The following is a 25,619-nucleotide window of genomic DNA, read 5'->3' on the forward strand; positions in this document are numbered from 1 at the left end:
CTAACAAATGCATACTCCCCATAGTCCAGGAAGCTTAGATTTTTCCAATACTCTTAATAAAATCTAAAAACAGACAGAAATCATGTGATAAAAATGAGTGTATACAATGAAAACATTCCAAAGAGTATGTAAAATTTGATGAATAAAGCAGCATATAATTCAATGTTAAAAAATGTCATAAAAAACACTTTAATTCAAAGTCTTTATTAATGCCTAGCGGGTGAAGAGTGTTAAAATAAAAAATCAGTTTCATTTCGCATTTAGCTAGTAGGGAGGCACTATCCTTTTGGTGAGAATTGCACCTCACCAATTTAATTCCAGCAAATCTCACAATATTTGAGACCGAACAATTATGAACCGTTTTGAAATGGCTGGAGAGGGCATGGGTCTCCAACCCTTTCTTGATATTTCTACATGCATTTGTTAGTGGTTTTTATGACATTTTTGTTTAACCATATGCTGCTGTATTTCTCAGATTTCACATACTCTTTTGAAGGTTTTTATTGTTCATACTTAATATACATCGCATGCTTTTTGTCTGTTTTTTAGACCTCATTAAGAACAATGGAAAGACTTAGGCTTCCTGGACTATGGGGAGTGTTCACTTGTTTGTAGCGATCGCTATGGCAACAATGCATTATGGAGACGGCAGGCCGGGAGAAGCTGTTAAAACGGATGTGACGTTACGGGTCCTGTGTGTGCGGTGAGGAGTCAACTGCGGGGACGCCTCACAGGTTGCCATAGCAGCGGAGTCGCCGTGGGGATGATGCCAGCGGACTCCGTATGGCAGCTTCCGGGAGTGCCTTGGTATGGCTGCTAGGGGAATCGATGCGGGGGAGCCGCCGGCGGATCTGACATGACGACTTCCGGCAGCACGTTGGTTGCCAAGGAGATGACGTCGCCGCGAGTTTGAGATCCCGCGCATTCAGAGACATGGGGTGTGGTTTCCATCTGGTTTAACCACTGGTCATGCATATATGTGATTGACATATGGATGCACCTCTAAATAGTATATAAAGGAATATTGAGATCTTTTGATTAGCCCATAGAGGTTTATTGGACAGAGGTAGGGGATTAACTTTAGGGGGTATATAAGCTAGTTCTGTTGCAAAGACTTTCATTCTGCCGTGAGAAAGACCCAGAGCACTTGGGTCGAAACGCGTCGGCTGATTATCTGGACCCCGATTTTCTGATCGTTTGGACTGCAACACTTGTTACCCGAGGGCATTCACAGACTGTCTACCCAGGAAGACCATCTGGTGACTTTTTACCTTCTTGCCTGTTTGAGAGCTGCTTCACACCAGTTCTCAACGAACTCTGGTAATTGTGCTATCAGAACCATATGTACCAGAACTGGGGGATCTATCTTTTATCTTCCTTTGAGTTTTATGTATGTGTATGTCATTTTATTAAATTAATTGTACTACACATGATGTATTTCTAATCTTTTCCCACATGATGAGAATTCATCTGTCAAAAGAGAATGGAACTATGAAGAGACCCTTCATCATATAAGGAATGTATTGCTACATCTTTGTTATTTGATTCAGGCGCCTGCTTATTGTCATTTATCCTAAACCCATTTGCTTTGTAACCCCTCAATTAGGTTACCTGACCATTTTGCAATGGCTTTTGTGATCCACGCATATGCAATAGTGAGTCTCTGGGCCACCCCAGCAGCTGTGTACAATGATTTGGACAAATGGTCCGGATCACATCTTCACATGCACCAGAGTATCCGTCTGTCGCCAAAAGCCAGGATCTCCCTTCTGTGGTGGCTACAGACTTCTCACCTCATCGAGGTTCGGAATTCAGAATTGTATTCTGTTAACCACAGACGCAAGCCTCAGAGGTTGGGGAGCAGTCACTCAGGGGGAGCAGTTTCAAGGAAGATGATCCAGTCAGGAAGTCGTCCTTCCAATCAACATTCTGGAACTCAGGGCCATATACAACGCCCTTCTGCAGGCCTCACATCCTCTTCAAGATTAGGCCATTCAGGTCCAGTCGGACAATGTGACGGCAGTAACGTACATAAACAGACAGGGCAGAACGAAAAGCAGAGCAGCAATGTCAGATGTGTCAAGAATTCTCCTCTGGGCAGAGAGAAGCGCTGTGGCGTAGTCCGTGTTCTTCATTCCGGGAGTAGGCAATTGGAAAGTAGAGTTCCTCAGCAGACACGACCTGCACCCGGGGGAGTGGGGCCTTCACCCGGAGGTGTTTAGGTGCTTGACAAGTCGATGGGGATATCCACAGATCGACATGATGGCCTCTCGTCTCAACAAGAAGCTCAAGCGGTATTGTTCCAGGTCGAGACCCACAGGCGGTGGCAGTAGACGCCCTGACGACTCCATGGGTCTATCAGAGGGTGTACGTGTTTCCTCCACTTCCTCTGATCCCAAGAATTCTAAAGAGAATAAGTAGTCTAAGCATTACCATCGTATTTGGAAGAAATACGTCTTGTAAACGCTGATTTACATACAGGACTAAAAGCAACACTTTAAAAAGACATTTCATATACTTTAAATGAAGCCGCTGCGGCCGCTATACTTAATCCACAATCTACGTACTTATTACACCATTAGCGTACAGAGTCCCGTACCGTGTACGGACTTTGCGTACAAATGCCACGCTGGCTGTACAAAGTACACTCCGCGCGTACACACCCAAAGATACACCGTGAACCCTTAACAGCTATGCATGCGATAGTAATATACTTTAAACCTTAGCAGGGAAGGAAAACACGACACCAGATTTGTATTTAAAATGCCGGGTTCCGACACCACAACATATTGTTACTGAAAGGGGGTTACAATAACAAAGCAATACAATACAACAGAATAATGGCTACAGTCAATGGTACATACTTTTGGTTTCGCCTGCGCTTCCCGGTCCGGTACTCAGTCATTAAGGGTGATGACCTTCAGAGTCTGTGATAGTGACCTGGCATGCAGCTGGCTCTTTATACAGTAGATCAAAACATAATACAATAGACACTGTGTGCTCTTTTTCCATTGGTTCGGGGGTGGGACATATCCTGTGCACCGGAGATCATTGGTCAGCTCAAGAAGTGGGCGATGGCTAGGACTTGAGATGTGGTTTCTGTTGTTTGCATCTAAGTTCCCGCCCCATGACCAGTTAAACCCATCACATTAATCATACATAAATCTGGTATTATTAATAACTTAATGTGGTAATATATAGTAATATTCTTATTCCCACCAGATTAATGTTTACGTGACTCTGAACAATATGATCCCACACATGATATGATTATCTATTTCCATCCTCAAGATATACATATATCCACACATATATATATATATATATATATATATATATATATATATATATATACACACACACACACTCCTGCTATTACAATTTGTTAGGAATTATATATATATATATATATATATATATATATATATACACAAACACATACATCTCCAAGAGTTTAGGTTTAGACTATGAATGTTCGTATCTCAGATTTCTAAATGTCTGGTTTGTATTTTTGTTAGCTATTGCTAATTGAGTTTCTATCAGCCTGGGTTTCTGGGTATTGTCTCTTTGTTTGTTTTGTCTTCAGGTGTGAGACAATGACAATCCAGTTCTTATTGCTTTAAATAGAAACTCGGCTACCCTAGTAAACAAAGGTGTTTGCCTTCTTCATAGAATTTCAAAGCTTAGTGTAAATAAGGCCGTTGTATTTTAGTCTCTGGGAGTTTTAATTTATGTGTGACCGATCTTCATGCTATTTAGAAAAGGAAGCAGACAGTGTGGGATTTATGCAATATATAGATTAGATTTATGATATGTCTTTGTGGCTTTTCCATGCGAGTACAAATTCCACTGTAATTACTCATACCACGCTCTAATGCGCAGGACCGCGGGAGCGACCATACGCAATTTGCGAATATGTGCACGCACAGCCGAATACGTACGCACACGGAGGCCATCTATGTGGTGTTTGTACGTAATGTGTGTGTTGTAATATTTTCTGACTTCGACAGTCTCTTGGTGTGAGAGCAGAAAATTTTCTGCGTTGGAATTTCATCTACTTTTCTACAAGCAGGAGTCGATGTGGGCCTATGTCTGGGCTCCATAAAAGTCCAGATTTCAGCCTTATCCATTTTCTTTCAGAAACAATTGGCTTCTCTCCCTGAGGTCCAGTCGTTCTTGAAAGGTGTTCTGCACATCCAACCTCCCTTTGTGCCTCCCACGGCACCTTGGAATCTTGATGTAATGCTGCATTTCCTCTAATCGGACTGGTTTGAGCCGTTACAGGAGGTGGACGTGAAATATCTTACGTGGAAGACCGTCATTGTTGGCCTTGGCTTCAGCAAGACATGTGTCGGAGCTGGGGGCTTTGTCTCACAAAAGTCCCTATTTAATTTTCCATGAGGATAGAGCTTGACTCATAACTCATCAGCAGTTTCTTCCTAAAGTGGTGTCTGCGTTTCACATCATCCAACCTATTGTGGTTCCAGTTGTCACCGACACCTCTGCTACTTCATGGTCTTTGGATGTCGTGAGGGCTTTGAAGGTGTATGTGAAAAGAACTGCTCGTCACAGAAAGACGGACTCTCTGTTTGTTCTTTATGATCCCAATATGATTTGGTGTCCTGCTGCAAAGCAGACAATTGCTCGCTGGATCAGGCTTACTATCCAGCATGCTTATTCCACGGCAGGTTTGCCGTGTCCAAAATCTGTACAAGCCTACTATGTCGGTGGGTTCTTCCTGGGCGGCTGCCTGGGGTGTCTCTGCTTTACAGCTCTGCCGAGAAGCTACTTGATCAGGTTCGAACACGTTTGCAAAGTTTTACAAGTTTCATACTTTGGCCTCTGATGACCTTCAGTTTGGTCAATCGTTTCTGCAGGAACCTCAGCACTCTCCCACCCGGTTTGGGAGCTTTGGTACATCACCATGGTACTAAATGGACCCCAGTATCCTCTAGGACGTAAGAGAAAATTGGATTTTAATTACCTACCGGTAAATCCTTTTCTCGTAGTCAGTACAGTATACTGGGCGCCCGCTCAGTGCTTCGTTCTTCCTGCACTGTTGCTTGGTTAAGTAATGCTGGTTCAGCCGTTGCTGTTCCTGTTTGAAGTTTGGTTAGTTTGGCTTTCCTCTTGTGTGTGCTGGTTCGGAATCTCGCCACTGTCCTTATCAATCCTTCTCTCACAGTATGTACGTCTCCTCGGGCACAGTTTACTAGACTGAGTCTGGTAGGAGGGGCATAGAGGGAGAAGCCAGCCCACACTATCCAATTCTTAAAGTGCCCATGGCTCCTAGTGGACCTGTCTATACCCCATGGTACTAAATGTACCCCAGTTTCCTATTTTCAAAGTCCTATTTTACCACTTCCAAAACCAATATTTTCATGTTTTCACAACTAGAATTAAAGTATTAGGGCCTAATTCAGACCTGATCGCAAAAGCAAAATCTTTCACTGATGGGCAAAACCATGTGCACTGCTGGTGGGGCAGATACAACATGTGCAGAGAGAATTAGATTTGGGTAGGTTATATTGTTTCTGTGCAGGGTAAATACTGGCTGCTTTATTTTTAGGCTGCTTTATTTTTATACTGCAGTTTAGATTTCAGTTTGAACACACCCCACCCAAATCTAACTTTCTCTGCACATGTTATATTTGCCCCACCTGCAGTGCACATAGTTTTGACCATTAGAGAAAATTTTTGCTGCTGCGATCATGTCTGAATTAGGTCCTCTGTTGCATACACCGTAGGAATTTAGGGAGTATTGAATTGTATTCTCACTTCCGTCTAAGGTGACAGGAGCTATAAAATTGTTGGGTGCCCAGTGTCGTATTCCTTTGCACCAGGATCAAGCACATAAAGCAGCCATTTCAGTGCAAACTTCTGTGAGTCCTGCAGTTAAAGCGCCCATCATTTATCGCACCTCAGGAGGCGATAAATGATGGGTGCTCAAAAACAATTGATTATCTCATGTGTCACTTAAGATGGGAGTGATAAAACAATTGAATTTCCCCCTCAGGGATTAGCACAGGTAACTTCATAACTATGGGTGTAATCTCCCTGAAATGTCCAAGAGTTTGTGATGTTAAGATATGTCTATACTCAAGGCCATTAAATATGCTTAAATACCAGTTAGACTTTTATTAAAAAAGAAATCAAGCCCAATAAATATCAGTTAGAAATTACAAAAGTATTTGTATACTCTTAAATTTATAACCTGTCAAATGTATCAATGCCTTGTTCATGCCTTTTTAAGGGCATAGTAGGGGTTCCAAGTTACAGGCCTATGTATTCGCTAAATATTGAGTGAAAATGCTTAGTAAACATACTTCTATAAGAAACCCAGATTGTCTAAGGAATGGAAGCCCTGTTAAGGGGGGGGGTACTGATGGGAGAGATGTGTGCTGAGCGATCTTAACACAGACTGCTCCGCACACATCTCTCCCCCCGCTCAGCACAGCGCAATGTGCTGAGCGACGGGGGGGGGGGGCGCTCACTTCACACAGCGCTGAAGAGAGCGAACCGCTAGATTGAGCCATGCAGGCCCCTGCGCATCGCTATCGCTGGGGAGATACATGAGGCAGATCCGTGCTTAAAATCTAAGCAATCTAGTCAGATTGCTTAGATTTTAAACACTGATCTCTCCGTGTGTACCCCCCTTTACTCTACAGTATTGCAGAACTTTTACTACATGCTGCACTGTGCATATTTACTATTAACCTTTTATTTTGCTGTGTTGTACTTGTCTATATACATTTTTACTTTGAACTGAAGTACATTGAGGGGTAATAGGTTTTGTTTTTATATTTCTAGGTGGAGTACAGAGAGATGGATGAAAGCCTTGCCAACCTTTCTGAAGATGAATATTACTCTGAAGAGGAGAGGAATGCAAAAGCCGAGAGGGAGAAGAAAGTGCCACCACCCCCTCCACAAGCTCCTCCCGAGGAAGAGATTGACAGTGAACCGGAAGAGCCTTCAGGTAACGGTCAGAAACCTTTCCTTTACTATTCAATGTTTGTGTGTTGTAGTTTAGTTGTAATTATTTGTATCATCCTTTAATGTAATCTGTTTTAAAATCTTTTCATCCGTAACCACGTCACTTTGGGATTAAGTAACTTTGTATGCCCCTTGAATACAAAGACGTATTGATAAAATTAGCAGATCCATTTGCAAAATGTAAAAAAAAAAAAAAAAAAATTTAATTGAATGTAAAAGATTCTGGAAAAAACCTGGATCAACATTTCATATTTTTGAACAAGGGGTTTTGTTTATTTCTATGTGAAGGATAAGTGGGGCTTGCATAATATAGTTCCTTATCATTAAAGGGAAATACACCTGGCAGATGTCTGTGCTGAAATATTTATATGTTCAGGTGTGGAAGGTGCGGCCTTTCAGAGCAGACTTCCACATGATAGAATGACTTCCCAAGAGGCGGCGTGCTTCCCCGATATTATCAGTGGCCCACAACCAACTCAGAAGGTCTTCCTTTACATCCGGAATCGTACTGTAAGTGTCACTATGCATCTGGTCTGGACGAATGTCCGTAGAAGCTAGGCATTCAGGACAAAAATTATGAGACTTACTTGTTTTAGCAAAAATCTGCACAATGACAACGGCCAGGACCGTCTTAACAGCAGTGTGGGCCCCTGGGCACAACAATGCACTGGGGCCCCTACCTATCCTCCAGCGGTAGTGGTTGGGGGTGCTATCAACAGCAGCTTTGATTTCCCGCGGGCAGTAGGGCGTATTCTATCTTCTGCTCAGCATGTAGGACCTGGAGCAGTAATTTCTGCTAATTACTCCTTTACTGCACAGATGGTGGGAGATGGGGCGGGAGGGAGAACACTACACTGTAGAAGGGGGCATTGGGCTGAATGAAGGGGCCTTGGTACATGACTTCCAGGGTGGTAGGGGGTGTTTAATACGCAGGAGAAGGGTGGATAGTGGAGGGGGCTTAATATTCATCATTTTCTGGAGGGAGAGAAGCTTGCTTGACTGCAGATATCTCCAGTTCCTGGAAATAGATTTCTTAGCTTTGAATGGGATAAAACACTAGAGTCCCTCCTGTCAGGAGGTGTTGGGGACTTGGGGATCAGAGTTCAGGAGCCAGAGCAATCCATCAAAGAAAATATAAAACTGTTTACCAGGCGTGTGGAGCTGGAGCAGGAGGAACCAGCTGCTGGAAGGCTTATATCTCTGGTTCTGGGTATAGTAGAGAAAAGCTGCCAGTGTCCACCAAAAAGGGAGCGTCCCAGCTTTTGGCGGATCCCCTCAGAAAAACTATAAATCAAACAGAACCCAAGATATCTGTCTGGGAAGAGCAATTAACAGGCTTGGATGGGGACCACTACTTTGAAGTAGGATATCTCCGGTTCCCCAGGTCCGATTATCAAAAATCTGGTACCCCTGGAAAGAGGGGACCCTCAGCAATCCGCCTAGGACCCTTATACTCCTGGGGCCATTGGGCAAGTGCCCATTGAGCCCATACGAAAAGACGGCCCTGACAACGGCCTTGGGTTATTATGTGAAATATTTTATACGGCCACAGTTCCATGGGGTTTATTTATAAAGCACTAGATTGTAAAATCTGATCTTGATTTACCTTTGTGTTTGGAATGGTGGTTTGTTTGTTTTTTTGTTAGTTTTAAATAATACTTTTTTATTTTCACAGTAATAAAAAAAACTATAATAATGCAGCTAAGAAAATTGTCTCCCATTATTTTATATAGTTGCAATTGTGGTTAGACAACCCAAAGGTTCAACTGACGTTTGAGGCTACACTTCAGCAGCTAGAAGCACCTTATAATAGTAGGTCCATGTTCATTTGAATTTAATCTTATTTATTTTTTATATTACATTTAATTATTACATAAGATCCTTCTGTAACCTAAATGGAAAACTATGCTTTGAATTGTGAACATGTTGTCACTCCAATTTTTTATTGTATGTCTGATTTTATTTAGGCGATTCTGTGCTGGTTCACAGGATACACTGCTATCTTGAAAGACATGGGTTAATAAACTTTGGCGTCTACAAAAGATTGAAGCCTTTACCAAGTGAGTAATCATGGTTTTCCTAATTTGAAAATTAATAGTCCAAATAAAATACACCTTAAATGATGTCTGTTACATGTCCTCTTCACATAACTGAAGATTGTAAAAGTGACATTCTTTATAAGGTGGCTTGGGAAGGATACTCCTTATTTGCAAGTAGATGCCTTATTGACTTGGCATGAAAGAATATAAATAATAATTTGAGTAAAGATTTTATTCGATGCTAAAGTTTGACACTTGGTTATTTGTCCTTCTTAGCTAAGAAAACAGGCAAGGTAATAATTATTGGCTCTGGAGTGTCTGGTCTAGCGGCAGCTCGCCAGTTACAAAGTTTTGGCATGGATGTTACTCTGTTAGAGGCTAGGGTAAGTACTCACTACGTATATATCAGAGTATGTGTCACTGCAGTCATTAATATGCATCTGCAGCCTGTCTTGGAATATATAAGTATTTTCTTGCTTTTAGTTTATGTGGTATAGATGTAGCCATGCTCATCTTTGCTGCGATGCAGCAAGCTACAACACTGCTTTCAGCATGGCATGCCATGCTGCATCAGTTTGCAGCCGGTGATTGCACCATTAATTCCTAATGGGATTAATTCAGCGATCGCCAGCTGTGAATAGTCTCAGCCTGGCACGCCATGCAGCAAGCTGCATCGCAGGCTACATCTGTATGTTCTTAGATTTGTATTTGGCTAAACTGCCCACTTCTGTGAAATGTAATTTCCCCCCAAATCTCTGGTTTGTCACTGCCAGCCCACTCCACTCTGCCTTGCTATATTCACTTAGGGCCTAACTGAGTGATAACAGGGCTGAGGGATCAGTTGCTGTGGATTTTTCACGACAATCTAGCTTTATTATCTCTTTATTTCTCTATCATCCACTAGGGGACACTGGAGATCTAGACAGCTGGGGTGTGAAGGATGCAGACCGGAGATAGCACAATGTTATAATAAAAAAAATTATGCATAGCTGGCTCCTCCCCCTTCACGCCCCTACATCCCTCCAGTTTGAAAAATTGTGCTATAGGTAGCAGCACTGGAAAGGAGCTCTTGCTCCACAAAAGTTTTTTTCTCTTCTAATTTTACAAGTGGGCCGATCCAGCCTGTCTGAAAAGAGGGTGAAGGCTTCCACAATCTATACTTATCAGTATGTAGTGAGACAAAGATCCCGGTGGAAGGGACCAGCATCTCACCCAGAGGATCGGCAAGCAGTGAGTAACTGGGCAGGGGGAGGCATTGCACGCAGCAAGGCGGCTAATCCCCCCAGCAGCAGGTATTACTCTCCCCGCGGGCATTTAGCAGACACACAGATGGCTGAATAGAGCCGCTGAGGTCACTGCTAAAGCAGCCGGCGGCAGAGCTGCGCAGGCAGCCAGAACGGGAGGCTCGGAGCAGCGGTCACAGCGCATCCAGCAGGGGGAGAGAGAGTCAGGTGCGCAGACGGCAGTGATTACAAGAGAAGGCGCGCTGATAAGAGAGACACTGAGGTAATGGGGGCTCCCTGTGGGCGCGCAGGACGGGCTAACACATAGTCTCCGCTGGAAGCAGCCGGATGTTTTGGGATCAGGGGCTGCGAGGGGAATAAGAAAAATCAGTTTCGGACATTTTGTTTTTCCCTGTTAGGCGCACAGATAGAGTGCGCTATCCTCTCTGAGGTGGGGTGGACATATTAAGAGTCCTGTTAGAGAGGGAACATAGAGCTTATAATGTGTGTTAGTATATTACCTCAGGGCAGGGACTTCGGTTTTAAGCGGAAACAGGTTATCTCTACTAGCGCTGGCTGGGAGAAAAGTGTTAAAGGCTCTACTGCTGAGGTCACTGCTGATTGGTGTGTATGTTTTAACATGGCGTCTAAAGCACCAACCAAGACCACAAAGACTTGTTATGTATGTTCAAAATGTGAGAAAAAAGCACTAATGTTGGCAGCACCGGGGTGTGCGACACATGTCTGGGAATGGACGCTCAACCTGGTAGCAGTGTTCCATCCGGGTCATGGGAAAATGCCCTGGCAGATATTTCTAAGGAAATGGCAGAATCCCGCAAGCAACATTTAGAATGGGCTGCAGGTTTTTCCAATACTATGGAGGAATTCCTAATTAGAATTACTCCGGCAGCACAGTTAGAAAAGAATGTGCGTAAAGCAGTAAAGAGACCCCACCCTCTCCTGCAGGAAGAGGAGGAGGGTCTCCTGGAGTATAAGGATGAGGGGGAGTCAGTTGAGGCGATAATTGATATCAGTTCTCAGGAGGAGGGTGCTGAGGTAAAGGGGCTGGAATACCTTATTGAAGCTTTAAAACAGGTCCTTAACTTCAAAGAAGTAGTAGTTAAGGAGCCTGAAGTCTTTGATCTATTTAAGTCTCAGAAACCACAAGCAACAGTTTTTCCGATTCCTCAGACTCTCCAAGATCAAATGGGAGAAGCATGGAAGCAGCCGGATAGATGCTTCCAAATTCCCAAAACGTTCACGGCTAATTATCCACTACCCAAGGGAGTCATGGCCAAATGGGAGGTTGCACCGATTGTAGATGCCTCCGTGGCTAGACTGTCAAAGACGACCATCTTACCAATACCAAACGTAACTACACTAAAGGATGTGTCAGATCGTAAGTTGGATACGGCACTAAAATTATCTCTTTGGCTGCGGGAGCATCACAAAGACCTACGATTATCAGTGCTTGGGTTAATAAGGCTATTGTCGCTTGGGCTGGTCAAATAGTTCAAGCAGTGGCGGAAGATAATAACCAAGAAAAGAGAGTTCGACTAGCGGAGCATGGGTGGTCTTCAGTATGCCGGCTGTCGGGATCCCGGCGCACAGTATACTGGCGCCGGGATCCCGACAGCCGGCATACCGACACTTATTCTCCCTCGTGGGGGTCCACGACCCCCCTGGAGGGAGAATAAAATAGTGTGGCGCGCGCCACCGTGCCCGTAGCGTGTCGAGCACAGCGAGTCCGCAAGGGGCTCATTTGCGCTCGCCACACTGTCGGTAAGCCGGCGGTCGGGCTCCCGGCGCCGGTATGCTGGTTGCCGGGAGCCCGACCGCCGGCATACCGTAGTGAACCCGCGGAGCATATCCGGGAGTCGGCCATGTACATTTGCCAAGCTACAAAAGATGCTAGCGGGATAGCGTCATGTATCTCGGCTTCGGCTATATCAGCCAGAAGGATTCTGTGGCTCAGAGAATGGCAGGTGGGCTCCGAATCAAAGAAGGCAGTTGAGGCGATCCCCTTTGTAGGGGGAAGCGTTGTTTGGTCCGGAATTAGACAAGTGGATTTTACAGGCCACGGTGGGAAAATCTACTTTTCTGTCTAACACGTATCCTAGAACTACGCCACTGTCAAGAAGAAATTACTCTGGTCCGGTGTTCACCTCATTTAGACACGGCTATTCAAAAGTTACTTCAGACAGAAGTAATTATGCCTGTCCCGGCTTCTCAAAGAGGAACGGGATTTTATTCAAATATTTTTGTAGTGACAAAATCGGATGGGTCTGTCAGACCAATCCTCAATTTAAAAGTGTTAAGTCAATTCCTGACGGTTTACAAATTCAAGATGGAATCAATACAGTCAGTTATTGCAGGCCTGGAGCAACGAGAGTTCATGGTGTCGAAGGGGAAAAAGAATGCGTACCTCCATGTTCCAATTTGGACCCCACACCAGGCATAGTTACGGTTTGCAGTGGGCAAGAAGCATTACCATTTCATAGCTCTACTGTTCGGCCTATCATCGGCCCTGAGAGTCTTCACAAAGATCAAGGCAGTCATGGTAGCGAAATTGAGATCATTGGGGTTAACGATTATACCATATCTCGATGACCTTCTTCTCAAAGCACCCTCTCAGGATCAATTGTCCTGGGATGCCCAGATCGCTCATTGATTTCTGATTCGACACGGCTGAATTGTGAATTTCAAAAAATCCAATTTGCAACAGACGCTGAGGATTCAATTCCTGGGTCTCATTTTAGATACAATACAACTGAAGGTATTTCTCCCAGAAGACCAGATTTGAGGCATCAAGGAAATTTTGCGTCTGGTTCTACAGACCCAGATGGTCTCTCTGCATCTTTGTGTACGGCTTCTAGGAAAGATAGTAGTACCTTTCAAAGCAATCCAATACGGCAGACTACATTCCAGACCCTTTCAGCTGAATCTGATTGCACAAGGGGCTGGCATGCATTTACTTCTTCACCGAAGGATTCGCTTGTCGCCTCAGGCCAGGACGTTGTTGATTTGGTGGTCGGTCCGCAAGAACCTACCAGCGGGAAAGAGGTTTGGAATCTGGGACTGGAAAATTTTAACGACAGATGCCAGTCTCAGAGGATGGGGAGCAGTACTGGACAACCATCAGTTTCAGGGACGATGGTCACCGCAGGAAAGCAGTCTTCCAATAAATGTACTGGAGCTAAGAGCCATTAACAATGCACTTCTTCTGGCAGAGGACCTAGTATGGGCTCAGCATGTGAGAGTGCAGTCGGACAACAGCATACATAAACCGGGGGAACAAGAAGCCGCATGGCTTTAAAAGAGGCCACAAGAATTCTGTCTTGGACAGAAAAGAGCAACATAATCTTGTCGGCAGTCTTTATTCCAGGAGTGGACAATTGGGAAGCAGATTACCTCAGTCATCAGGATATGCATCCAGGGGAGTGGTGTCTCCACCCATAGGTCTTCGAGGCAGTGGTAAGATGGTGGGGTCTACCGCAGATAGACCTAATGGCTTCTCTGAACAATCATCAGCTGCCGAGATATGTGGCCAGGGCGCGGGATCCAGCAGCAGAGGCAATGGACACGCTGACGATTCCCTGGACATACAAACTTCCCTGGACATGCATCTTCCCGCTGTTTCCCTTGTTGCCAAGAGTGTTGAAAAAGACGAAAGAGCATGGGTTAATTTTAATAGCACTGGACTGGCCTCGCAGAAGTTGGTACTCAGACCTGATGGGGCTCCTGGCGGAAGATCCTTGGAAACTGCCACAAAGGGAGGACCTGTTGTCACAAGGCCCATTCCGTCATCCAGATTTGAACCGTCTACGTTTGACAGCGTGGTTCTTGAGACCAGGTTACTAAGAGACAGAGGTATCCTGAAATCAGGTATTCCTACCATGTTATCGTCAAGGAAACCGGTCACTGCAGCACACTACTATAGAATCTGGAAGAAATACATGCACTGGTGCCAGCTTAGGGGATGAAACCCCAGAGAATTCCACCTTACTAGGCTGTTGAGGTTTCTCCAAACGGGTTTGGATGGAGGTTTGAGATTAGGATCCTTGAAGGTACATGTTTCTGCCCTCTCGATTCTTTTTCAACAACGTCTGGCATCCTTGCAGGAGGTCCAGACATTTTTACAGGGTGTGTTGAGAATACAACCACCTTTTCGTCTTCCCACGGCCCGGGTGGTTCTTAACTTGGTGCTATAATTTTTGAGATTGGCCATTTTCAAGCCTTTGGATAGAGCAGATCTCAAATATATGAGCTGGAAAACAGTCCTGCTCCTGGCTTTGGCATCAGCAAGATGGGTCTCAGATTTAGGAGCCCTGTCATGTAAAAGTCCTTTCCTAGTTTTTCATGAAGACAGAGCGGAGCTCCCTACAAAAGCAGAGTTTTTACCCAAGGTGGTTTCGGGTTTCCACATAAACCAACCGATTGTGGTTCCCTCCTTCCATGGATTGTCAGAGGGGGACTTGTCCTTGGATGTAGTCAACGCATTATAGGTGTACGTACAGGCTACTGGTTCTATTAGGAAGTCAGACGCTTTGTTTGTACTGTATGATGGCCCCAGGAGGGGTTGGCCGGCTTCAAAATAAACCTTGGCCAGATGGATACGACTAACCATAAAACAGGCATATATCTCCAGTGGTAAGAGAGTGCCGTTTCGGGTAGGTGCTCATACTACCAGATCAGTAGGAGCTTCGTGGGCTAGAGGAGCTTCCACTCCAACTTTGCAGAGCTGCGACGTGGTCAGTAGCACACATGTTCACTCGTTTCTACAAGTTTGATGCGTTTGCATCTAGAGATGCAAATTTTGGTCATCTGGTTCTTCAGGCTTTGGACAGCACACCCGTCCATGGGAGTATCTTTGGGACGCACCCAGCTGTCTAGATCTCCAGTGTCCCCTAGTGGATGATAGAGAAAAGAGGATCTTGGTACCTACTGATAAATCCATTTCTCGGAATCCACTCGGGGACACTGGACGCCCACCTCGGTGCTGTCAGACTGCGTGTTCTTATAGCATTAGTTCAGACAGATTGGTTATTATGTTAATAGTTCTTGGTTGCTGCTTGACATTGTGGTACGGTTGGTTCCTTCCCGTATGGCTTGGACCTTTCATGTTCCCTCCTCTCTCCATCAATATTTAAAAATGGGGGGGGAGGGGGGTCATGAAGGGGGAGGAGCAAGCTGTGCATCATTTTTTTTTATTTTAACATTGGGTTACCTCCGGTCTGCATCCTTCACACCCCAGCTTTCTAAATCTCCAGTGTCCCGGAGTGGATTCAGAGAAATGGATTTATCGGTAAGTACCAAAATCCTCCTCTTTTTTTTTTCTCTTCAAATCCTAGCGAATACTGGGCTGGAGAATTGTGCAAAGAATATGTGTCACTAATTTGATAGTCAATCTCTTTCAGGATGTTAATTTATAGCAAAAAATTTAACATTGCTATTTATTATAGGATCGAGTTGGAGGAAGAGTTGCTACATTTCGTAAAGGAAATTATGTTGCTGATTTAGGTGCAATGGTAGTCACAGGACTTGGTAAGATGGACATTCTGTGCATACTAAACACACTATTGGGAGTTGTTTCGCCTGGTTGGGTATAATATTGCTACGCATGGGATGCTGGCAGTCGGAATATTGATGCCGCCATCCCGATGATGAAGATCCCGACAGGGATGAGTTAAGCTTTCTAACTCACCCCCATAACCTTCCCTTACTACAGCCTAAGCCTAACCCTAACTCTCCCCGCTTAGTGCCTAAACGAAACCCCCCTCCCCGGTGATGCCTAACCCAAATCTTCCCTCCTTGCAGCCTAACCCCCTGGGTGGCGGCTAAAGCTACCCCCCCCCCCCCCCCACACACACACACCCCCCACCCCACCCTTGCAGCCTAACCCTAACCTCACGGCTAGAATTTCCATTGTTATACAGGCGTCGGGATCCCAATGTTTTCTGGATGCCAGTGTCGGGTCACTGGGGTCGGAATTTCGGTAGCCAGGTTACTTACAGCCAGGATATTGATTGTAACCTGTTTTGTTCATGAATGGCAGCTCAGCACAAAGCCCCCATCTATAAGACATTTTCTGTTTCATTTCGGGATTGAATTAACTAATAAAGGACTTTTTTTCTGCATTACAAATTAAGGGGTAACTATCAATCAACATAATTAGGCCAGTTACAATTGATATTCTATTCTAACCCCAAAACGTGTTCAGCTGTGTTATAAATTGGCATTTTCCTACTGTTATGGTAGATAAGTCCGATATTCATTCCTGTCCTACTGGGAATTTCAAAAGTTTGGTGGTGGTTTTTTTTCTTTTTTCTTTTTTCCATTTATTTTTTTAAAACACACCATTGCTAATTTTGCTAAACTCTGTGTTGGTGTAGGTGGGAATCCAATGGCTGTGATTAGCAAGCAAGTAAATATGGAACTGGCGAAAATAAAGCAAAAATGCCCACTGTATGAAGCTAATGGACAAGCTGTAAGTTTATATAAAGACAAACTGTGCGGTTACCCTAATATACTTAAGATTAATAAAGTAAGACACATGCAGCTGTTGAAGTGTATTTTGGTGCCCAAATTGGGAAAGGGCCCCCCTGCTGTCTAATCAGAATTTGTGCTGAACATGACCAGCCCAACACATACACTGCTGCGTAGAGTGCTAGACTGGTGAGGGCGCTGAGTCCGTGCAGTGGGACTCAGAGCTTTCAGACAGAAAGTGCCGTACTCTGAGCCGGGGAGGAGGAAGGGGGGTCACATGGCCGGAAAGAACATGGAAGCTCCACTGGGCGCTGTGATTCTGTTCTCCTGCTCCCGGTCTGAGGTGAGTACCCGCTGTGTACTTTGCCATGTGTTTATCTGCAGCTGCACTGAGAGGCACAGACCACGACTGCTGTATCTCATACAGAGAAGGGAGCAGGCCATAGCTAGCTTCAACAAGGGACTGGCACTCACTATCTCCCTGTCACCCACTGTCTCTTAGATTTGCTTACCAAAAAAACAACCTCTGGCCGACCCTGGTGCTGAAACACATCCTGTCTGTAGTAATTGCGGGCCTAAAGAAGAGGTGCATGCAAGTTGCTTATGCAGGTGCAGTTTTGCTCACAGGTGAAACTGCTGTCTTGTGCACACACACTGCCAGTGTCTCTCATACGTTGCTCATGTACATAAGTGGGAACATCAGACAACGCATTGGTTCCACCATCGGACCTTATGCTGTCTTGAGTGAGTGGCTCTACTAAGACACAGAGGCCTATCTAGCTGTGGATGAATTTACAGTGGCTGACTAAGGAATGCCCAGAAAATGGGCAACACGTCTGCATTTTTTCCATCCCCCCCATCACTATTACCTACCCCAATTCCCCCCCCAAACACTGACTACTGGTCATGCGCTTTGAAAATAAGTCCTTTGTGCGCACGCTATCGCTTTACAGCATGCATAGTGGCAACAAATCTCTGCATCTGACATTATGTGCACATCTGAATCAAGTCTTATGTTTTTATTTTTTAGTATTGTGAAGCATGGTAAACCAGGCTACTCTGTGGAGGGAACAATGGCGTGGTACCAGTGGGGAACTCAACGTCTGGGATTTAGGTTACCTAAACTTGGAATAAAGTTTGCTACATCTTAAGCACATGTTTTTCTTACAGTTATTCTGAATTATTCAGTTTGTAATTTCAAGACATTGGGATAGCATTGTCCCTGGGTCCCTTCAAACATTACAATATGGCTTTCATAGTTATGTTATATAGTATACAAATTTGTCATTCAATTTTGAGTTTCAGGTGCCCAAAGAAAAGGACGAAATGGTGGAACAGGAGTTTAACCGTCTATTGGAAGCGACATCCTACCTCAGCCACCAACTGGATTTTAATATTCTTAATAACAAGCCTGTCTCACTAGGGCAAGCTTTGGAGGTTGTTATACAGTAAGTTGCATCCACCCCCTCTTTCCCAATCTACACTTCCATTTTCTTGAAAAATAATTTGAAATGAAAGCTCACCATGGGCCTTAGATCTTATTTGCACATTTATGTGAGAGCCCGTTTGTGTTAAGTGTGATATATTAGAAGTTAGTTCAGCATGTTAACGACAAGAAAAAAAAATCAAGTGCAGATCTTTTTTTAAATCAAGTGCAGGAACTTATTTATTGTGACTATCAAAATTTTAAATTACCTATTAATCTTTTAGGCTTCAGGAAAAACATGTGAAAGATGAACAGATTGAGCACTGGAAGAAAATAGTGAAAACTCAGGAAGAACTGAAAGAACTGCTAAATAAGGTATGATTTCCTTGGGCTTCATGGAAAGATTTGACACAGATTTAGTATAGTAAACTTTTGACCAGGGTCATTTGGGTAGTTTCTGTTGTCATTATGATTTAAAAAGAGTAAACACAGTCGTTTGACAATAAATGGCTTCACCCAACCACTAACCATGAGTGAAAGAAAAGTTTGTGAGTTATCATTCATATTCTCTAATGGCATGAAAATCACAAGTTCTGCTAGGGTATGTAAACTTATGAGCATAACTGTTTGTGTGTGTGTGTGTGTGTGTGTGTGTGTGTGTGTGTGTGTGTGTGTGTGTGTGTGTGTGTGTGTGTGTGTGTGTGTGTGTGTGTGTGTGTGTGTGTAAAATGGGTCTAACCAAAACTCGCTATCTAGGAAATGTGTTCAAGGTGTACGTTTAAATCATAATGATTAAAAAAGGGTGTCTATAAAACTTAAATATTGTAAAACAATGATAAGTAAATAAGATCCCCTTTGGGGGAATGTGCTAGCTCAGGTGTTACGTTGTGTGTTAGGGGACTGCTCGGGTTTTGAAAACCTCCCCGTTCTCAGCATATAATCTCTCTGAGAGTTGGGAATCCTACTTTAGGAAATATTTTCTTGCACCAATTGTTTGAAATTGAGCTGAGTGTTTGTATTTTCTAAAGTTGTCTTGATTTAGTCTGCATAGTACAATAAATGAAACCTGCTTCGTCTCGTATGAAAAAAACAGCACTCTGTAGAAACGGTTTAATATGTCAGTTCACAAATCTACACAGTGCTCCTATTCAATGAAGGTGGATGAAAGCAAGCAATGGTGGTTGATGTGGTAAGTTCACACCCACTGTCACCCTCAAGTCTGCCCAATATCACGGGCAACGACTCACTGTCAGCGGGAAGCCATCAAGAACCAGTTGCAGCAGCAACAGACAGGACGACACATTGGATCGTCAGCCCGTCTACCAGCCTCCGTAGCCTACCAACTTTTATTGGCTAGCTAACTATCTGCCCGCCCCCAGACTTGTGTCATAGGTAGTTTCAGCTTACATTAATGTGAGTAAGCATAGGTAAAAATCCTGACTATCTGTTTTCCCTCACAGTTCTACTACGTTGTCACAATAGATGTCACCTGTGTTATGCAGCTGCAGATAATGGGTGTCCTCTGTACATTACAGTTATAATTTGTAATTTAGGACACCGTTGTGTAAACACTATAGTGCCACACTTGGAATTGCAAGTAATTGAACAGCTGAAAATGTTCCCACTTATACCCCTTTTAGATCTACTGAGGCGGGTCGCACTCCGGAGCTTGAAACAGGTGCTTCCTTGGTGCGATTCGCCTCAGGCCCCTCACTGCCGCTGTTCCGAACACGTCATATTGCTCGGTTGGTGATATCAGCAGTGACAACGGCGCTTAGAGATCACATGATCTCCAAGTGCCACCTGGCAGAGTGAATGGGAAACTGGTCGCATCGACCCGGCTTCCAGTTCAAACAGCACAGCGAGCCAGGTTGAACACATGTTCAATAGGGTGCATCAAACGCCCCGACATTAGGGACAGCAAGCATTCTGATTCTTAAAATGTACCTTTTTAGCATAGAAACAACTGTGCAAATTTTTTGTGATGTACTTTTTGACTTAGGTGGTCCACCTCCACACCCAAAAAGAACATAACAAAGAAAGGGAACAGCATGAAGCCTCATGGGCCTATCATGGCTGTTCCCATCCAAATCACAAATCATTAATCAAATCATTATTTCTTTTTCAGATGAAATAAATAGAAATTTATAGCAATAAAATAAATAGAAAAATAGAAATCTTTAATCTTCAGGGGCATGGTAGGCCACATAAATATCATCTCAGATTCTTCAAAATTGGTATGCAATATATCCTTAACAATTCTAAAAAATGTAGCATGGGGACAAATCATTTTTCTTACTTTTAAAAATTCATGGGGCGTTTGATGCACCCTAATGTTCAACCCTGTAAACTACCAGAGTTGGAAGATTATTCCAAATGGGCCATTTCAGACCACACAGCAACATGGGTTATGTGCGCTCATGTGCAATAACCCGTGTTCAAAGCTGGCAGTCTAAGTAATATGATACAATCTCTGAGACACAACAGTTTCTAACGGGCAGATTAAGTTAGTAGCGCTGTGCCGCAGAATGCTATTACAGTAGACTGAGCATTGTTAATTTTCCTGTGCATCTTAGATTGCATTTCGTGGGTCGCACCCGGGAGCCGTACACGGGTGCTCCCAGGTGCGGCCCGCTGAGACCCCATTCACACTGGCATGCCCAGTCCGGGATATTGGCGGGTTGGTGACTCATGCGGAGGCGGCGCTTTGAGATCAGATTATCTCCAAGCGCAACCCATCCATACTGTGTAAATGGGAAACGGGTCGCATCTACCCAGCAACCCGTTAACACTGCACAGGATTGAATCCGTATTCAACCCTGGTCGCTACCATTGTTCCTGGATATTGTCCCTGGCACCTTTCAGACCGCACAGCAACCCGGCTACTGCGCGCTCATGTCCAATAACCCAGGTTACAAGCTGGCAATCTGAAAGGGGTATCACTGAAGTGTGGGGAAAAACTAGTGTTGCTGACCATGATGTGCTGTTCTGGTATTGCAGATCACAACTGAGCTGCTGATTGAATTTCCCCAATAGTGTCTGGGGTTTTACTGTTAGAATTCGTTTGTGATATGTGTGGGTCAGAAACTTTTAAGTTCCACCTATTTGGTGCCATAATGCGATGGTATCTTATTGATGGTCATTGGCCCTCACTCCGAGTTGATCGCTCGCTAGCTGCTTTTAGCAGCAGTGCAAACGCTAAGCCGCCGCCCTCTGGGAGTATATCTTGGCTTAGGAGAAGTGCGAACGAAAGGATCGCAGAACGGCGGCTAAATTTTTGCAAGCAGTTTCTGAGTAGCTCCAGACCTACTCCTACCTTGCGATCACTTCAGTCTATTTAGTTCCTGTTTTGATGTCACAAACACGCCCTGCGTTCGGCCAGCCACTCCCCCGTTTCCCCAGGCACGCCTGCGTTTGTATCTGACATACCTGCGTTTTTCAGCACACTCCCGAAAAACGGTCAGTTACCTCTCAGAAACGCCCCATTCCTGTCAATCACTCAGCAGTCAACAGTGCGACTGAAAAGCGTCGCTCCACCTTGTGTGAAACTACATTGGCTTTTGTGAAAGTACATCGCGCGTGCGCAGTGCGCACCATGCGCAGAAGTGCCGATTTTTTGCCTGATTGCTGCGCTGCGAACAACGGCAGCTAGCGTTCAACTCGTAATGAGGGCCATTATCGAGCTATGCAATTGTAGCCCGTTTTTTTTTTTTTTGGGGGGGGGGGGGGGAGGTTAGTGCAGCAAATATCCTATATTGCACGAAAACACACAGGTTCCGCTAAAAGCCGCGGAACTATGTGTTTTCAGGGCAGCAATCGTGGCATTTTAGCTTAATTATCAGGGTTTTGGTTACACCTGCCTGAGTCATACGAAAATTCTCCAGATAAGTGCCAGCTTTGGGGCTAATGGGATAGCCCCGGGCGAGTCAGCCTCGGTAAGTTACTGTGGGTAATTGGATACCGGTCTAAGCTGATTTCCTTTAGATCATGGGTTTTCAACCAGTGGCCCTCCAGCTGCTGAGGAACTACATATCCCAGCATGCCCTGACTCCGTTTTAGCATGCCTATTAGGATGTGTAGTTCCACAGCAGCTGGAAGGCTGCATGTTGAAGACCCATGCTTTAAATAAAACCAGGGGTAGGACCCACGTGAGGGTCTGTTAGGTGTTTTCAACTTCATATCCCCCATTAAACTACACAAGCAAAGGACTTACTAGTTTGTCTAAAACTCCTGTTTCTCTAACGTCCTAAGTGGATGCTGGGGACTCCGTAAGGACCATGGGGAATAGCGGCTCCGCAGGAGACTGGGCACATCTAAAGAAAGCTTTAGGACTATCTGGTGTGCACTGGCTCCTCCCCCTATGACCCTCCTCCAAGCCTCAGTTAGATCTCTGTGCCCGAACGAGAAGGGTGCACACTAGGGGCTCTCCTGAGCTTCTTAGTGAAAGTTTTAGATTAGGTTTTTTATTTTCAGTGAGACCTGCTGGCAACAGGCTCACTGCATCGAGGGACTAAGGGGAGAAGAAGCGAACTCACCTGCGTGCAGAGTGGATTGGGCTTCTTAGGCTACTGGACATTAGCTCCAGAGGGACGATCACAGGCCCAGCTTGGATGGGTCCCAGAGCCGCGCCGCCGGCCCCCTTACAGAGCCAGAAGGCAGAAGAGGTCCGGAAAATCGGCGGCAGAAGACGTCCTGTCTTCAACAAGGTAGCGCACAGCACTGCAGCTGTGCGCCATTGCTCTCAGCACACTTCACACTCCGGTCACTGAGGGTGCAGGGCGCTGGGGGGGGCGCCCTGAGACGCAATAAAAACACCTTGGATGGCAAAAAAATGCATCACATATAGCTCCTGGGCTATATGGATGCATTTAACCCCTGCCAGAATACATAGAAAAACGGGAGATAAAGCCGCCGATAAGGGGGCGGAGCCTATCTCCTCAGCACACTGGCGCCATTTTCCCTCACAGCTCCGTTGGAGGGAAGCTCCCTGGCTCTCCCCTGCAGTCACTACACTACAGAAAGGGTTAAAAAAGAGAGGGGGGCACTAATTAGGCGCAGTATTAACTATACAGCAGCTATAAGGGGAAAAACACTTATATAAGGTTATCCCTGTATATATATAGCGCTCTGGTGTGTGCTGGCAAACTCTCCCTCTGTCTCCCCAAAGGGCTAGTGGGGTCCTGTCCTCTATCAGAGCATTCCCTGTGTGTGTGCTGTATGTCGGTACTTTTGTGTCGACATGTATGAGGAGAAAAATGATGTGGAGACGGAGCAGATTGCCTGTAATAGTGATGTCACCCCCTAGGGGGTCGACACCTGAGTGGATGAACTGTTGGAAGGAATTACATGACAGTGTCAGCTCTGTATAAAAGACAGTGGTTGACATGAGACAGCCGGCTACTCAGCTTGTGCCTGTCCAGACGTCTCATAGGCCGTCAGGGGCTCTAAAGCGCCCGTTACCTCAGATGGCAGATATAGACGCCGACACGGATACTGACTCCAGTGTCGACGGTGAAGAGACAAATGTGACTTCCAGTAGGGCCACACGTTACATGATTGAGGCAATGAAAAATGTTTTACACATTTCTGATAATACGAGTACCACCAAAAAGGGGTATTATGTTCGGTGAGGAAAAACTACCTGTAGTTTTCCTGAATCTGAGAAATTAAATGAGGTGTGTGATGATGCGTGGGTTTCCCCCGATAACAACTGATAATTTCTAAAATGTTATTGGCATTATATCCTTTCCCGCCAGAGGTTAGGGTGCGTTGGGAAACACCCCCTAGGGTGGAAAAGCGCTCACACGCTTGTAAGGGCTCTACCCTCTCCTGAGATGGCCGCCCTTAAGGATCCTGCTGATAGAAAGCAGGAGGGTATCTTAAAATGTATTTACACACATACTGGTGTTATACTGCGACCAGCAATCGCCTCAGCCTGGATGTGCAGTGCTGGGTTGGCGTGGTCGGATTCCCTGACTGAAAATATTGATACCCTAGATAGGGACAGTATATTTTTGCCTATAGAGCATTTAAAAGATGCATTTCTATATATGCGTGATGCACAGCGGAATATTTGCCGACTGGCATCAAGTCTAAGTGCGTTGTCCATTTCTACCAGTAGAGGGTTATGGACACGTCAGTGGTCAGGTGATGCGTATTTCAAACGGCATTTGGAAGTATTGCCTTATTAAGGGGAGGAGTTATTTGGGGTCGGTCTTTCAGACCTGGTGGCCACGGCAACAGCTGGGAAATCCACGTTTGTACCCCAGGTCGCCTCTCAACATGAGAAGACGCCGTATTATCAGGCGCAGTCTTTTCGTGGACAAGCGGGCAAAAGGTTCCTCATTTCTGCCCCGTGACAGAGGGAGAGGAAAAAGGCTGCAGAAATCAGCCAGTTCCCAGGAACAGAAACCCTCTCCCGCCTCTGCCAAGCCCTCAGTATACGCTGGGGCTTTACAAGCAGAATCAGGCACGGTGGGGGGCCCGTCTCAATGAATTTCAGCGCGCAGTGGGCTCACTCGCAAGTAGACCCCTGGATCCTTCAGGTGATATCTCAGGGGTACAAATTAGAATTCGAGACGTCTCCCCCTCGCCGTTTCCTAAAGTCGGCTTTACCGATGTCTCCTTCTGACAGGGAGACAGTTTTGGAAGCCATTCACAAGCTGTATTCCCAGCAGGTGATAATCAAGATACCCCGTTCCCTGTTGCAGGAGGGGTATTATTCCACACTGTTGTGGTACCGAAGCCGGACGGCTCGGTGAGACCGATTCTAAATCTAAAATCTTTGAACACTTACATACAGAGGTTCAAATTCAAGATTGAGTCACTCAGAGCAGTGATTGCGAACCTGGAAGAAGGGGACTACATGATGTCTCGGGACATCAAGGATGCTTACCTTCATGTCAAAATTTACCCTTCTCACCAAGGGTACCTCAGGTTTATGGTACAGAACTGTCACTATCAGTTCAGACGCTGCCGTATCGATGGTCCACGGCACCCCGGGTCTTTACCAAGGTAATGGCCGAAATGATGATATTCCTTCGAAGGAAGGGAATTTTAGTTATCCCTTACTTGGACAATTCCCTGATAAGGGTAAGATCCAGGGAACAGTTGGAGGTCGGTGTAGCACTATCTCAGGTAGTGTTGCGGCAGCACGATTGGATTCTCAATATTCCAAAATCGCAGCTGGTTCCGACGACTTGTCTTCTGTTCCTAGGGATGATCCTGGACACAGTCCAGAAAAAGGTGTTTCTCCCGGAGGAGAAAGCCAGGGAGTTATCCGAGCTAGTCAGGAACCTCCTAAAACCGAGCCAAGTCTCAGTGCATCAATGCACAAGGGTTCTGGGTAAAATGGTGGTTTCCTACGAAGCAATCCCATTCGGCAGATTCCACGCAAGAACTTTCCAGTGGGACCTGCTGGACAAATGGTCCGGGTCGCATCTTCAGATGCAT

General features: G+C 45.2%; 1 protein-coding gene across 4 annotated transcripts in view; it reads left to right on the forward strand.

Annotated features, from left to right (window-relative positions):
* KDM1A (lysine demethylase 1A) overlaps nt 1-25,619 on the forward strand; it is a 111,276-nt gene that overhangs the window by 62,235 nt on the left and 23,422 nt on the right. The window contains exons 2-10 of one of the 4 annotated variants that reach the window (XM_063954187.1): nt 6,811-6,976; nt 7,370-7,503; nt 8,727-8,805; nt 8,961-9,053; nt 9,309-9,415; nt 15,718-15,799; nt 16,648-16,742; nt 18,047-18,189; nt 18,452-18,542. In XM_063954187.1, coding sequence (XP_063810257.1) covers nt 6,811-6,976; nt 7,370-7,503; nt 8,727-8,805; nt 8,961-9,053; nt 9,309-9,415; nt 15,718-15,799; nt 16,648-16,742; nt 18,047-18,189; nt 18,452-18,542 — 990 coding nt within the window. Of the gene's footprint in view, nt 1-6,810; nt 6,983-7,369; nt 7,504-8,726; nt 8,806-8,960; nt 9,054-9,308; nt 9,416-15,717; nt 15,800-16,647; nt 16,743-18,040; nt 18,190-18,451; nt 18,543-25,619 lie in introns of all 4 variants that reach the window. The other 3 variants (XM_063954186.1, XM_063954185.1, XM_063954184.1) reach the window with 3 other exon arrangements.

Source organism: Pseudophryne corroboree, chromosome 2 (assembly GCF_028390025.1).
Source record: "Pseudophryne corroboree isolate aPseCor3 chromosome 2, aPseCor3.hap2, whole genome shotgun sequence".
Classification (NCBI taxonomy): domain Eukaryota; kingdom Metazoa; phylum Chordata; class Amphibia; order Anura; family Myobatrachidae; genus Pseudophryne; species Pseudophryne corroboree.